The sequence below is a fragment of the Microtus pennsylvanicus genome, chromosome 10 (genome assembly GCF_037038515.1).
Source record: "Microtus pennsylvanicus isolate mMicPen1 chromosome 10, mMicPen1.hap1, whole genome shotgun sequence".
Classification (NCBI taxonomy): domain Eukaryota; kingdom Metazoa; phylum Chordata; class Mammalia; order Rodentia; family Cricetidae; genus Microtus; species Microtus pennsylvanicus.
This window is the reverse complement of record NC_134588.1, coordinates 66,402,365-66,416,946: the sequence shown is the minus strand read 5'-3', so window position 1 is coordinate 66,416,946 and position 14,582 is coordinate 66,402,365. Positions and strand designations below refer to the sequence as shown.

At 43.2% G+C, this 14,582-nt stretch overlaps 1 protein-coding gene across 13 annotated transcripts in view; it reads left to right on the top strand.

The window, feature by feature from the left end:
* Cadps (calcium dependent secretion activator) overlaps window positions 1–14,582 on the top strand; it is a 444,098-nt gene that overhangs the window by 337,440 nt on the left and 92,076 nt on the right. For 7 of the 13 annotated variants that reach the window (XM_075988597.1, XM_075988596.1, XM_075988590.1 and 4 more), the window contains 2 exons: window positions 5,004–5,160; window positions 6,360–6,501. In XM_075988597.1, the coding sequence (XP_075844712.1) occupies window positions 5,004–5,160; window positions 6,360–6,501 (299 nt within the window). Of the gene's footprint in view, window positions 1–3,815; window positions 3,837–5,003; window positions 5,161–6,359; window positions 6,502–14,582 lie in introns of all 13 variants that reach the window. The other 6 variants (XM_075988589.1, XM_075988595.1, XM_075988588.1 and 3 more) reach the window with 1 other exon arrangement.

Here is a 14,582-nt window from a genome sequence, read left to right as displayed (position 1 = left end):
ACGGCAGGGTAAATATGGGGTGAACCCCTTGTGCGTGCATGAAGCAATTGATAGACGTATGAGGACTGCGGTTACATCCCGACACACGCCTCCCACCTGCCTTGATTCTCTCCCTGGCCTGTCATAGTTTCCTATGTCCGTCTGTATTTACCTTTATTACAGAAGAAGAATTCCAAGCTTAGTAGTCAGTAGCTCCGTGGAGCGATACTAACCTTCCTCTACAGCTGTCTGTACGTGAGTCATATATACAGTATTTATATATAGAGAGAGTGTCGAAGAATCCTGCATTCCCGGCAGACCCTCGGTACAAGGGGAAGACCCCGTGAATGGGTGTCACTAACCCATACAGCACTTAGCAATGGACACATCCAGGATGAAAAAGGGGTCCCAGTCATACAAACCTAAAAGTAACTTGCAGACACATTCAATGAAGTTGGGTTAAGGTTTTTTTTTTCTCTTCCACTTATTTTTATATTTTTTTAGATCGGGGGTTAAGGGGTTCAAGCAAGGATAAGTTTCTTCTATCTGGGTGTCTTCAAAATATCTCCAGGGACTTGAGGGACTCTGGGCTGCCTTTCCTGGGTTGAGTGGTAAAGGTTTGCCCACGTCTACGTGTTTGTGAAGCCCCGGATGTGAAGAGGATGTTTTCTCCCAGGCACATGTATTTAAGTGAATAACAGAAGAAGAAAATGGCAGACATACTTGATTGGTAACCAAGCTACTTTCTAAGAATACTCCCAGATCACAAAGAATCCATATGTTCCTCGGCTGCACCAAAGAGGCACCAAAGAAAACTTAATATCCCAGCACTGCAAAACAAAAACAAGTTTTTTTAAGCCCACATTCTAAAGAAGATACTTCTTTTTACATTTCCAAAAAGGTTTTTTTTTTATGTGTGTCAATCATCTTAATAATCACTACATAAGAACTGTCCATTTGCACATTTGGAAGTCATGCAGGGCAAATAAATATGGTAACCTCAATCTTGTTCTCAACACTGTGTTTTGAAATTAAAACCCTCAGCATAATTTAAAGTTCTGAAGATCAAAACTACTTTAGTAAACAAACAGGATTATATCCCCAAAATCAGCTGTTTTCCCCATCATAAGATCTTTCTTAATCAGACCTACCCATGGGACTTCTATCTGCTGAGCCCTGAGCCAAGAAACTTAGTGTTCCTTGAGGAACAATGAGAAATAAAATTCCCTGGGCCGTGAAGGCTGGCATATATAACAGCTAGAGCATAGAATCTAGCTCTGGCTGCAGCTGTTCATCATGTGACTGGGGCGCTAGTTACTTAGCTGAGTCACGTGACGGCTGGTAAGATGGAAGGTGACATTCATTGAGGCATCAGACATGGTGCCCAGCACCTGATAAAAACTCTACGAAGTTTAACTCTTCTTATATTAAGAAAAGAATTCCCAAGAAATCAAAATATCTGCTGATTAAAAAGTAAATAAAATACAATAAAAGATGAAACCTAGGTGAGAGGTGCAGAATGCCTGAGAACTGGAGACCTGTGTGGTAAGGAGAGGGAAGAGTGGACTGGTCTTGGAAGGCACCCCACCCATTCTCAATTTCCATTTACAGACAAGAATACCTGAAGCAGCTTGCGGAAATTTGAATTCTTGTTTCTGGCTTTAGTCCCACTGACTGGAATCTCTGGAGAGAGTTCTAGAGCACTGGTCACTTACAAAAGCTGCCCGGGGGATCCCTGAGTATAGCCAAGTGAATCAAGTGTAATGGAAAAGGTCGATTTGATATATATGCGCATTGTACAGAGTTTTCCTTTCTGAACGGATGAAGATTTGTTTTCCCAGAACTCACTCTCTCTCCAGGTGCTCACTAAGGTTTTACACTAATAACAATAATAACGAAGCACTAAACTGTAAACGTGAATCCAGCCACGTATGACCAAAGTATTTGTGCATACCTCACAAATCTAAGTGTCAGTTTTTAATCCCTTCCCCCAATCTTCTCTAAAGCCATTTTAAGTTCCATCATAACATAGTAAATGTCCCAAAAGGGAAAACCTTATCAGCCAAGGGTGCATCCTTTCTTTACTCTTCACACACGCTGGATGTGGAAGCCGTTGCCACATTTTGCTCTCAGATGCCACAGATTTTTCTTCTCAGAACCTGGCCTACTCACAGACACGCAAATTATATCTTCATGTACTCCCCCTTCCTAATCTCTCTCTATGTATACGTATGTATATGTATATATGTATTGTGGTGCACAGAAGGGTACATATATACATGTTAGTTTGTGTGTGGAACATGTAGTGTGTTCAGTGTAGTGAACTGTATGCCCTGAAGCATACAGCTTTTGTCTTTGAGTAATAAAGGGCATGGGGTAAGTATTTGCAATCCAGATGTGTAACTCCATGTGGTTTAAGGAAAAGGTTTACTGAGACTTTAGGTGCCAGTGAACACACGTGACTTGGTGTACGAATGTGGTTCTTCACCTGTAAGAGCAGGCTTAAAATAAAGTCTAGCTTTTTCTCAGTCCAGCCGTGCAGACTGTCCATTTGATTAGGATTACCCCTTAAATCCTTAGTTATTGCTGTCCTAGCCTGACTCTTTACCTACTTCTTAGAGAGTCAAGTTTAATTACAAAGTGCTACAAAGAAAGACCTTGGCTTTCACTTCTTCCCCAGCCACCTGATTTAAAATCTCCTCATTCACTGTGCCAGCTCCCGTAGTGATACCACTGTGTTTTTGTAGGCTCCCAATGTATCCAGCCCATGTAATATTGTTGCAGAAACTAAGAGTTACTCAGTAACAAATTGCCCAGGACTCAGTTCTCTACAAAGGAGAGATACTGTGTTCCTAGTGGTCTCTTGTTTGTAAGCTTATAAAATTAAAAGCATAAGAACCTTATTTGAAGATGGGTTAAGAACTTTTTAGTTTCATGCATTTGACTGGGTTTTGGTTCAATTTGGTCTTCCCTGTCATCTTAGAACAAAGTTGTACACAGGAACATAATACATTATCTCCATCCTATCTTCTTGGCCATACCCTGGAGATGGAACATTGATCAACCAACTAAACTATAAGTACCAGCCAGCCAGCCAGCATCCTCTGTGCTCTTGTGAGATTTACAGATATCTTGAATGTGGAGGGAAGAGTCTATTCTTTGTAGGGTCAGGCTGTGTCCAGGACGCCAGCGAGTTCCAGCATGCCCAGTCTGCCAAAATGACAGGCAGTTGAGACACTCTGTTGGGGGGGGGGGATTTCTTCCTCTGCTGGACTCGGTCCCAGGGCTCTCGTGTTGGTGAAGCTACAATAAAGCTTCTTCATTCAAGCCCAAACACTCAGAATCTCTGATGACTCAGTTGTACCTATGGCTATTTTCATTTCCCCTAAGTAAAATATTTAGCATAATATCAGCACCCTAAGAAAATTGTGAAGTCTTTTCATGTTGAAGGCATGCAATTCTTTTTTCCATTCTTGGCCCTACAAAGTTAAGTCTCGTGTCTTTTTAACTAACAGGCCAGTTTATCAACAATTATTTAGAAATTGGGGGAAATGTAAGCATTCTGATACTTTCTTGTGCTAAGCATTGGAGACCCCCCGAATGCCACTTACTTTAGTGCCCAGTTACAGGCTGTGTTCAAAAGCCATAAAACATCTCCTCCTAGAAAATCCAACAGTTTGAGCCTTTGGCTCACAGACCAGCGTCCCCCTCGCATGCTCTGAACCAGTGGGGTTTTACTATACATTACAGTGGAAACAGCAGGGGTCTAGTTCCAGCCAAACCATCCTTAAAGAACCGTACATGACTTGATTTTTTCCATTTAATTTGCAAACCAGCCACATGTTGATAAAGGAGAAGTAAGTAAAGTGGACTCCCGTGAAAGAAGAGAGCTGGCCCCTCTGTTCTGCCTCCTAGTGGCTGTTAGAATACCCCTCCAATAAGGACTAGATCACAGAAGAGCTTGGCCATTGAACAAACCCTTCCATGTAGAGAACTACTTCCATTATCATATTTCATATTCCCAAATGCCTTCCCATCTTTTTTTTGGTGAATGCTCCGGAAAGTGTTTCCAGTGTGAATACTTTACGGCACTGAGTGGGGGAGGTGGGGGACAAGAAGAGGCTGGCAATGTTTGTTTTCCTGCTCTCTTTGAAACCAGCGAATCAGGGCCTGTTGACACCACCACTCATTCTGCATGCCCCCTGCCAGAAATGATTAGCCTACATGCATGCATGCCTTTGAAGTGCATTCACATCGGGCCCAGGCTGATGTGAATGTGACCCCCTGAGACCCTGCACAATGATTTTCAAGGACCCATGTGCATGAAAATGAGTTACTTCACTGATATTTTTTGGTTTTCAATGTACATATGTGTCTAAGCCCCGAAAATAAGTCCTAACCTTATTCCGTGTTCTCCTAGGTTAATCCTGATACTTCTTCTAGATCAGAAATGAAAACAAAGGCTCCCTTCTGAGATACACTTTTTTATCCAATAGTTATGTAGTAATTCTAATAATGGTTTGCTTTCACATAGTCTGATAGAGAGGTAATGTTTCAGTGCATAGGGAAACAGGAATCCCTGGGTTTGGATGAGACCACAGACAACTCATTCCCAGATATGGAAATGTGATGGAATAATAATAATTTTCAAGTTAGACCAGCAGAAAACCCATAAACGCAGTGAAGAAACTCCCGACTTCTACACCTTAGAGCAAGAACCAGCCAGCAGCAATGACAGAGCATGACCCAAGCCTACTGAGTTATTGTAAATTGAGCAGAAGTTCCCCGTCTGGCAGCCCTACTGTGGTGTCCTCTGACCTCCAGGTCAAGAGCAAGGCTTGCTACAGGGTAGTGCCTTGGACACTGAGAGGCCCACTCATATCCAAACTGCTGTTCTCTTTACAATAAAATGAGCACCCCCCGCTGGATGCACAGCCAGTCTTGAGCAGTGAGGGTTGGCGCACACACCTTCATCCCACAGAGATACTCATTGCCTCTCTTTGTTTCTCTGCCACATTCCAAAGGCCTTTGCGTGGTGGTCAGACTTAATGGTGGAGCATGCCGAGACGTTCCTGTCACTCTTTGCGGTGGACATGGATGCAGCCTTAGAGGTGCAGCCCCCAGACTCGTGGGACAGTTTCCCACTGTTCCAGCTGCTGAATGACTTTCTCCGTACAGACTGTATGTATCATCCTGGACCATTGGCCTTTCCTGACTAGCGTGCAGATAAACTTGTTTCTAAGATGTCTTTATTCCATATAGACTGTGAGTTAGACAAAGCTCCTCCTTGTTTTATTGTTATACACACACACACACACACACCACACAAATGCATACTCCACACCACCCATACACACCCACAGCACACACACTACACACATACACACACATGTACATACTCCATATACATACACACCACACTCCACACATACACACACAACACCACCCACACATACACACTCCACACACATACACAGCACACATACATACCAAACAAATACATACATACACACACACCACACCATATGACACCACACTACACACAGAAGCACAAACACCACACTATACACACTACACACACCACACAAATGCATACTACATATCACTCACCCATATATACATACCACATCACACACTACACACATACACACACACGTACATACTCCATACACACGCACACCACACTCCACACACACATACACACAATGCCACCCACACATACTCATCACACGCGCACACCACACTCATACACAGCACACACAGCATACACATACATATCACACACATACAAAAACCACACACACACACCACACCATACCACAACATACCGCACTACACACACACACACACACACCATGCCACATACACACACAGGCTTAACTGTGGATAGCAGTTCTCTTACCTGTTTTGATCAGAAGAACCCACACGCTATGTGAGAAGAGGTATCCATTCCTTCTGTTTTATTTACTCTCAAACAAATTAGTTAGCTTAACCTCCTTATGCTCTTCAGTTTTTATCAGAGGCTACTTCCTAGGAAAAAAGGTGCCTCTAGCAAGCTCACAGGGCCTTGCAGCAATGACAGCCATAAAGCAGTCAGTCCTTTTTTCCCCCGAGTTTGAGGAAGAAGGGGAAAGGGGGTAAGAATGAAACGTTTACCAATGCTGTGGGGTGTTACTTTTCATAAGAGTGCACAAACAGTCACGTGACTTTGAGACGCATTTCCCTTCCTCCAGACTCAAGCCTGAGCTCCGATGCTGCTCCTGTTTCTTCCAGTTTCCTAAGCAGCAGGGTGTTCAATGTAGAGGACAATATTCTCTGTGTGCGCTGTACGTGAACAAAGGCACTGTGGTGCTGACAATGGTTTTGCTTGTCTGTTCTAGATAATTTGTGCAATGGAAAATTTCACAAGCACCTGCAGGACCTGTTTGCCCCACTTGTTGTTAGATATGTGGATCTGATGGAGTCCTCAATTGCACAATCCATCCACAGGGGCTTTGAGCGGGAGTCATGGGAACCAGTCAAGTAAGGAAACCTCTTTTAATACCATCGGAATTTGGGTACAAATGGCTGCAGAGCCATACGAGATGGATTGATGGTGTCATGGGATTATCATTGTTAGTACGAACGGAGAGCAAGCTTTGTTTCATTTCTTAGTACGGTACTCATGGCTTCCCTGCCTGAATGGGACAGAGAGAAGATGTGAGAAGTGTGTTTTATGAATGGGAAACTTGGTGTCACAAAAGATACAGAAGTGAGGGATGTAACCATGGGTCTGGTATTTATTCTTCCTGTTTATCTTACCCAAATGCCATGTCCCACAGTGTTTTTCATAAGGTCCCCAGGAGGAGGGAAGCACTGACCATAATCTACTAGTTTTTATTGGTTACATTTCCTGCAGAACAAATCATGGGGGATCCTGTGTGTTGTTAGCAGCTGGGCAGTCTCAGTTGTTGAGTGAGTCTGGTAGAGCCGGTACCTCCTCTGCCGACTGCCAAGGACTAGTCACAAATATCCCGGGAAAAGACAGCCTAGATGGAGGTTTTGTGATACGGTTCGAAAATCTCTGGTAAATCCCAGCACTGCCTTTGCCCTTTTAGACTCCAGTTGTTTGGGCTCTTCCCCTCCCCACCTTTCTTTAAGAAATGATTTTATTATCTGTAGCCCTTTACATCTGGGAGACGTAGCAACCTGGAACAAAACACGGGTGTGTGCTAGCATTTTCAGGAAACCCAGATAAGAACTCATGGGAGTTTTTTCTCAGTATGGAATCCTTTTCTGTAGCAGGTTTACAGAGTAACCCCCTCTAATATCAATCTCTAGGCAACCCTGACCGACACAGTTTCCCCTGTCCCCTTCCATAGCTAATTCCCAAGAGGATTGCTTTTTATTTACCCAAACTAAAAGCAGGTCAATAGCCCATAGCTCTTGGTTTAAAAGCAAAGAAATGTATTAGGTCTGTTGACTTTTAACTCGGGAGTCTAAAACTTGATCCTTAAGAGGATAAGATGTTCGTGGGGGGGGGGTATCTACTTATTTACTGGTCATAATATTCAAGGCCGTTGTGCTTTGGGAAAGAAGCCGTGAAGAGGAAAAGGCTTAAATGAGTGATATTCGTGTTTTGAAAATAGCAATGGTCTTGAAATAGCATTTCCTTGGTTGGGTTTAAATGTGGAAGGTACTACTGCCAACACACAGAGGAGGGAAATGATAACCACCATTGGTTCCTAAAGAGCCTTGGATCTGGGGCCTCACCCTAGTGGGAAGGCAAGGGTTTGACTTCTAGGAACTTGTTTTCTCATCGTTAAAAGTGATTCTTTAAAAAGTTCCTACCGGGGGTCTGAGACTTGTCATGAATTCCTGTGAAAATGTCACTAAAGTCATTTTATAATCTGTTAGCTTCTTCAGAAGCCAAACATATGACTGCTATTCCTTTGGAAGCATTCAGCGTTCTTTAGAACGACCAGCAGTAAAGATAGAATCAGAATCGCTTTCACAATTGGAGTCGTAGTCTGGGAATGTTTTGTTGAGGATTTTTTTTTTAACTGATAAAGTTGAACTCACGGATCCATAATCTAAAAGTCTGAAACTTTCAAAAGAGTAAGTGTCATGAATCCCCACATCCATACCTGGGAATCTAGATAGGTGGATGTGGCTGTGGGCGGGAGCTGAGGGGGCAGGAAATAAATGTTGGGCTGTCCAAATCGTGCTATTGTTAGTTTCTGGTTTATTCAGTTCGTATCAAAGAGTACATGCCTTTCAGAGTACGTGGATCTATTTGAAAAGGCCAAGTGAAACATAAGCTAGCTTAATATTCCTTGTCATCACACACACATGAACGGATTGTTAGACAGTACAGATATTGTATGGAAGTTCTGAGGCGCAGCATGGCTGGGAGGATAAGAAGTAGACTGGGACGTGGTTACGGGGAGAGAGACTTAGCTCCCTGCTCCTCTAACAGTGCCAAGAGAACAAGTGAGGAGCTCCCCTGACCCCCTGCAGAGGGCCTGCCCTCATCCACAACAAAAACTCTTTCAGAGCCAGGTTGTGGTGGTGCACTCCGGAGTTAGAGACAGGCAGATCTCTCTGAGTTTGAGGCCAGCCTGGTCTACAAAGGGAGTCCTAGGGCAGCCAGGGCTGTTACACAGAGTAACCCTGTCTTGAAAAACAAAACCAAAAGCAAAAAAAAAAAAATCATCAGGCTTCTACCCCAACTAAGAACTGACTTGGATAAATTTAGGTTGTCCAGTGCTTTAGTTTTCTCGGTTTCTATTTCTGCCACATGACTCTAACACACACATGCACACATATTCATATATGTGTACCCACGCATACATGCAGAGATGCGCATACACAATGAATAAAAGAAATAAAAAGAAAATATATGAAAATTAGTAAGCATCTTGTGTATTTCCTTGTATCAAACTATTGCCCTGTAAAAAAAAAATGAAACGGCAATTATTTGGGCTTAATGGAACAGAGATTATTTGGTAGACTATGTAAGTAGGTAAGTCCCATGTTCGTTTACCTTGAAAAGTGACTTTCCATCTCTGGGAGACGAGTAGGCCTGTATCTTGTTCCATTATTCTCTGTGCACTGGTGGAGAATCCCATGGCACAGCTTCCAGCTACAGCCAAAGACTGTCTTTCAAGACAGGCCCAAGTGTTCAGTAGACCCCCAAGCCATAACCCTTTTCCGAGCATCCATCTAGGCATGCCATAGGACCACTGACCTGAGTAAGCCAAGTAGTTTGCAGGTCTTCTGGCAGCCCTGAATGTGGGGTTTGGTCCCTGCACGTAAGTAGGCAATGTCTCACCCAGCTAGGTAGTGGAAGCTCATTCCTTTTTTTTTTAATTTTTTTATTTTCGAGACAGGGTTTCTCTGTAGCTTTTTGGTTCCTGTCCTGGAACTAGCTCTCCTAGACCAGGCTGGCCTCGAACTCCCAGAGATCTGCCTGCCTCTGCCTCCCCCGAGTGCTGGGGTTAAAGGCATGCGCCACCACCGCCCGGCTATGGGAGCTCATTCCTAACATGTCATATAGAGGCCTCTTCTAGAGTAACAGAGAACCAAGAAATTCTTTTCAGTGTGTGGATGACCCCTCTGTCACTGCTAGGATTCTCCTGAGAGCGCAGAATCCTTCCTTGACTTCATGATCTCCTGTGTCAGGTTAGGGAGACTTAGGAGAGTAGAAGCAAATACTGCTTCTTAGAAAGGACTATAAAGGCTGGGTGGTGGCGCACGCCTTTAATCCCAGCACTCAAGAGGCAGAGGCAGGCGGATCTCTGTGAGTGCCAGGCCAGCCTGGTCTACAAGAGCTAGTTCCAGGACAGGCTCCAAAGCTACAGAGAAACCCTGTCTCAAAAAAAATCAAAAATAAATAAATAGGACTATAAATCCTGATTTTCAGGCACTTACAATACAAGTTCCTCCTCTGGGTCTGAGATGTACAAATTAAAAATACCTTTCAACTAACACTCTTTCCCAAACTGATGGAGATTTGATGGCAACAAACGGTATCCAAGAGACACTTCAGCAGCTTGTGTGTGTCCAGCTGTCATACACACAAGCATTGCTGAGTCTAGAACTCCTGACTCTAAGCTCAGCAACTCAGAAGGAAAAGGCATGGTCTGTGGAAGCCTAGAAAGCTTGACTGCCAGATCCCGTGAGAGGTGGAGAAAGAGAACCAGTTCCCACGAAGTTATTCTGTGACCTCCAGGTGCATTGCCTGGCACATGTGGAAACACATTCATAATCATAGCCGTAGTAAATTTGTTAAAAGCAGTCCTGAGCCAGAAACTTTCCAGAACACCGTGAGTCATCAATGTCTCTGGATTAAGATCCTTCTTCAGTTGACTCTCCCAAGATTTGGTGTCCTCATGGACGAAACAAAGGTTTTGGTAACACCAAAGCTTCCATTGCTAGACTTCTTGGTAGTATGATTGTGCATGTCCACACATAACTCCACATTCTCTCCTCTCCCTCCCCAGAATCTAGAATAGAGTAGAGCCTGGCACAGCAGTCTCAGCAAAATGGTGTGAACCTGTGCAGGCTAGGAATTGTAAGGATACACAGAAAAGTAGAACTGTGGAGATGGAGATGAGAAAAAGACCCAGTCCCCAGATTGGGAACTTATATCTGGTTGGGTCCAGCAATACACACACACACACACACACACACACACACAACATATGAGAGTGGCTTTAATTATTACCAAAGTATGTAAGTACAAATCACTTAAGAGTGTGAAAATGTAGCTCCTAGGGGGATGAGTTCCCACTAAGAGGTCTGGAAGGAAATCACTTGTAGAGTAGCATTTCCTAAGAGGCAGGGCTCATTGGGAGGACCATGGACACCAGTAGAGACATGCAGGGGAGCAGAGTACCCCCAAAGCAAGGCTGAGTATTTGGTATGGGCTATCTACGATGGGTCAACCCTCTCAGATTTTTGGGAGATTCACAATCCCAGGAAGTTTGGGATTTTTTCTGCAGATGATATGTTCTCAATGGGGCGCAATAGTCCCAAAGTTGTGATAAACTATCTTATATACAAAATGTATGTCTACATTCAGTACACAGACAGATCAATAGTATATTCATAGAGAAAGAAATTGGTGCTGAGTAATAATGAATAACAGGATAGGAAACATTATTCGGGACTCTAAGACATTATCAAAAGGTACCCCATACCCCTAAGTAGGATTAGACCTAAGTACAAACACAGAGAAACTTCAGTGTACAGAGCACCAAGAAAAGACAGATGTACTTCATATATTCATGCAACAAATGGCTTATAAAAGTAGAACATGTTCTGTATCTAAAAATCTACCCCCATCCATAAGCTTAAAGCAGAAATATTTGAGAGATGATGTAACCATATCCCTTCCGCATGGAAACAGTCTTGATTAGAAACAATTCTAAGAAAAGGGCCCCACCTACATTCCCTGCCATCAGTAGAAATGAGAGCCACACACATCTCTAACACAAAATGAACGTGAGAGAGAGCAGATGAGAATTGTGTGCTCTCAGGTTCCAGAGATGGGAGCTAAATGAAAGCAATCCTTTTCATCAAGGTCCCTACATGAATTAGAGGTGAATGTGTTATGCGTTATCAGTTACTGAGACTGCAGTTCTCACTTCGCATCCTACCCAGAGACATACACTTATAGTTCTTACAGAGAAACATGACTAGCTGGTTGTCCGGTAGTCACTGGAGGGCCCTCTTTTTATAAATGATGATTCATTACAGCTGTCAATGGTTCCCAGAGCCTTGACATCATAACTGAGTGCTATGCAAAATTCTCCTTTAAATGTGCGATGCAATGCTCAGAAGTTACCTCTAACTGTTACTCCTTTAGTATCCCAGATGAAATATTAGTAGTGTTAGGGTATGCTTTGTTTTCCGATAAAAGCAGAAAATGTCATATTTTATCATTTAAGAACTAAATCATTAATAACATGTGCCATGAAGGAAATGTGTCTATTTAAGCCCAAGTTCACAGCCAAAATGCTGTATTTTACAATATGTTTTGATTAATATGAGTATTTTTTTATTTTGTATGCAAAACGAAGCTCTCTTCTTATGTGTGTGCCCACCACCCGCTAATACGTTTAAATTAAGTTGCTTTTACAGACATTTGTATGTTATTCATTTCTAGCTACTTGTAATTTGCTCAGAATTGACATTTTAACTTTCCAGGCTGCCATCTCTGAGATATCCTAATTCCTTGATCATTATTCAGCGAGTGTGCCATCTAATGATCACATTTGCTTATATAGGCGTACACATGTCTCAGTGGAAATCGCCAGCGGATTTGTTTCATGGCAGTGTGTAGGGCTTCTCAGGGACTGAATTCAAAGGCAGATTCCCCAGTTAAACAGAGACACATTGAAGGAAAAGTTCCATTTTTTTTCTTCTACCTAACAGCGATATTTAGTACGCTTTCTCCTGAGCAGCCTCGCAAAGGCACCGTGGCCACACAGGGAGTGATGGATCCCTCAGACACCTATCTCCCTGAAAGAAGAGGACAGCAAGCTGGCAGTTTTGCATTCTAGGGTTTTTTTCAGTTTATATTCCTGGGCTGACTTGCCGTGGAGAACGTTGGAATGACTTATTTCTGGAGGGAGACAGGCATCCAAGCTATTAACCAGGTCTAGGCCCTTTGCTCCGGCTCTGCCCCAGAGTGAGCCCAGAGGCAGCCTGGCCTCCAGGAGTCCTGCTAGGCAAACAGCTCACCCAGAGCTGCTTTGGCGAAACTTCCCCCTTCCACACAAGATCCAAAAAGAGAACCTCAAGTCCTCTGCCAAAGTACTGTCAATTCCACTTAAACAGGAAGGCTCCTCTCAGATGCGGAGCTAGGCTGGGCTCTATCATGCCAGTGACTTTGGCTGGGTGGCACACCCTTCAAATGCCTCTGCAAGATGCACAGTGCCAGTGTTTGGAGCCGCACATGACACAGACCCTCCAAAGAAATGTAGTTGATTTGATTCGAATCTCTGAACATTCTCTCTCTCTCTCTCTCTCTCTCTCTCTCTCTCTCTCTCTCTCCCTCCCTCCTTCCCTCCCTCCCTCTCCCTTTATAAACTATCTATTTCCCTTCCATTATATCAGTCAATTAATCTTCAAGTCTCATTTAAAAACAAAGAACTGATCAAAGGTAGCACTGCTGTTTTATTGGCTTTGATTCATGTTAAACTATTTTTGTAGAAACAATACACAGCTCAGTAAATTTTCACACACACTCATTGAACGCATGTCAATAAATTTTCACATACACTCATCGAATGCGTGTCAAGAGGTGAAACCTCTGCTGAGGGGAGAGGCAGGGCTAGATTGGTTGCTTCATAAGCTCAGGGCCTTAGTTCAATCCCTGGGATTCACATAAATTACTGGGTACCATGGAACACACACTTATAACCCAGAACTGGGAATATGAGGACAGGTGGCCTGTGGGTCTTTCAGGCTAACTCGTCTGAAACCAAGCCAGTGGGAGAGCTTGTTTCAAAGGAGATGGACAACATTCTTGAGAATGACACCCAAGGTAGCCCACTTGTCTCCACACAAGCACGCATTCTGTGTGTCTGTGTCCCTCTCTATGTCTATATCTCTCTGTCTCTCTCTCATACACACACACTACACACACAACCAATTGCATTTAAAAAAATGTATTTAAAAAAGTAGCACCATTGCATGCTCAGCCTTCCCAACAGTTGCTGTCAGGCATTACTCCTGTCTGTCCTGAATTCCAGGGGCAGCTACCATAATTTAATATTAATTAAATAAATGATATTTTGGATCTATTTTTTTGGCTCAAGAGCTCTCCATAAGACTTGAATCTGGGGTTCTTTGCCTTTCCCATTGTATCCCTTTCTGTGTGGAAGCATAGCTCCATTTTGATAGGTCTGAGTTTGAGAGAAAAAAATGTACATTTTCTTTGAGTGTTCCATAAAACTCCCAGGAGATAATCCTTGTTCTACATGACTTCTTCATCTTCACCGTTCATTCTGACACCCCTTGTACAAATTTTTGTCTTTAGAAGTAGTGGCTGGAAGGCATTCAATTTCTGCATATCACCATTCCATGTGCATTCAAATCAGCGAGTCTTCCCATCCCTTTTGGTGTCTAATATCTGACTTAAGAAATCTTCTGTTGACACTAAGTCGTAAATGGAAGTAGACAAAGTCAAAGGACTCCACCGTTCGTGTTCTTTGGGAGGACTTTGGTAGGCTCTGTGCATTGAAATGTCTTTATTCTTTGAGAATTTCATACATGTATACAATGTCTAAAAATAGTTTTGATTGATAGCTACTGCTTGCACACATTTAAGAGGTGCAGTACGATGTGTGTATTCACGTATGTTCCATGTAGAGCAGTGAGTATACCCATTCCCTTACATTGCGGTCTTTCCTTTCTGCTGAGTGTGTTCCTCTCCTCTCCTTTGGAACACACGATGACTTATATTTGCTCCACCATACTACAGAATGCACCCCAGAACTTATTCATTAACAATGTACCCCTTTGAGCTCTCTCCTACCTCCCTATTCTATTAGTTTAACTGCCTCATGGCACCCCAGTTCCAGCCATGGCCAGAATCCCACAGATATCAAGTT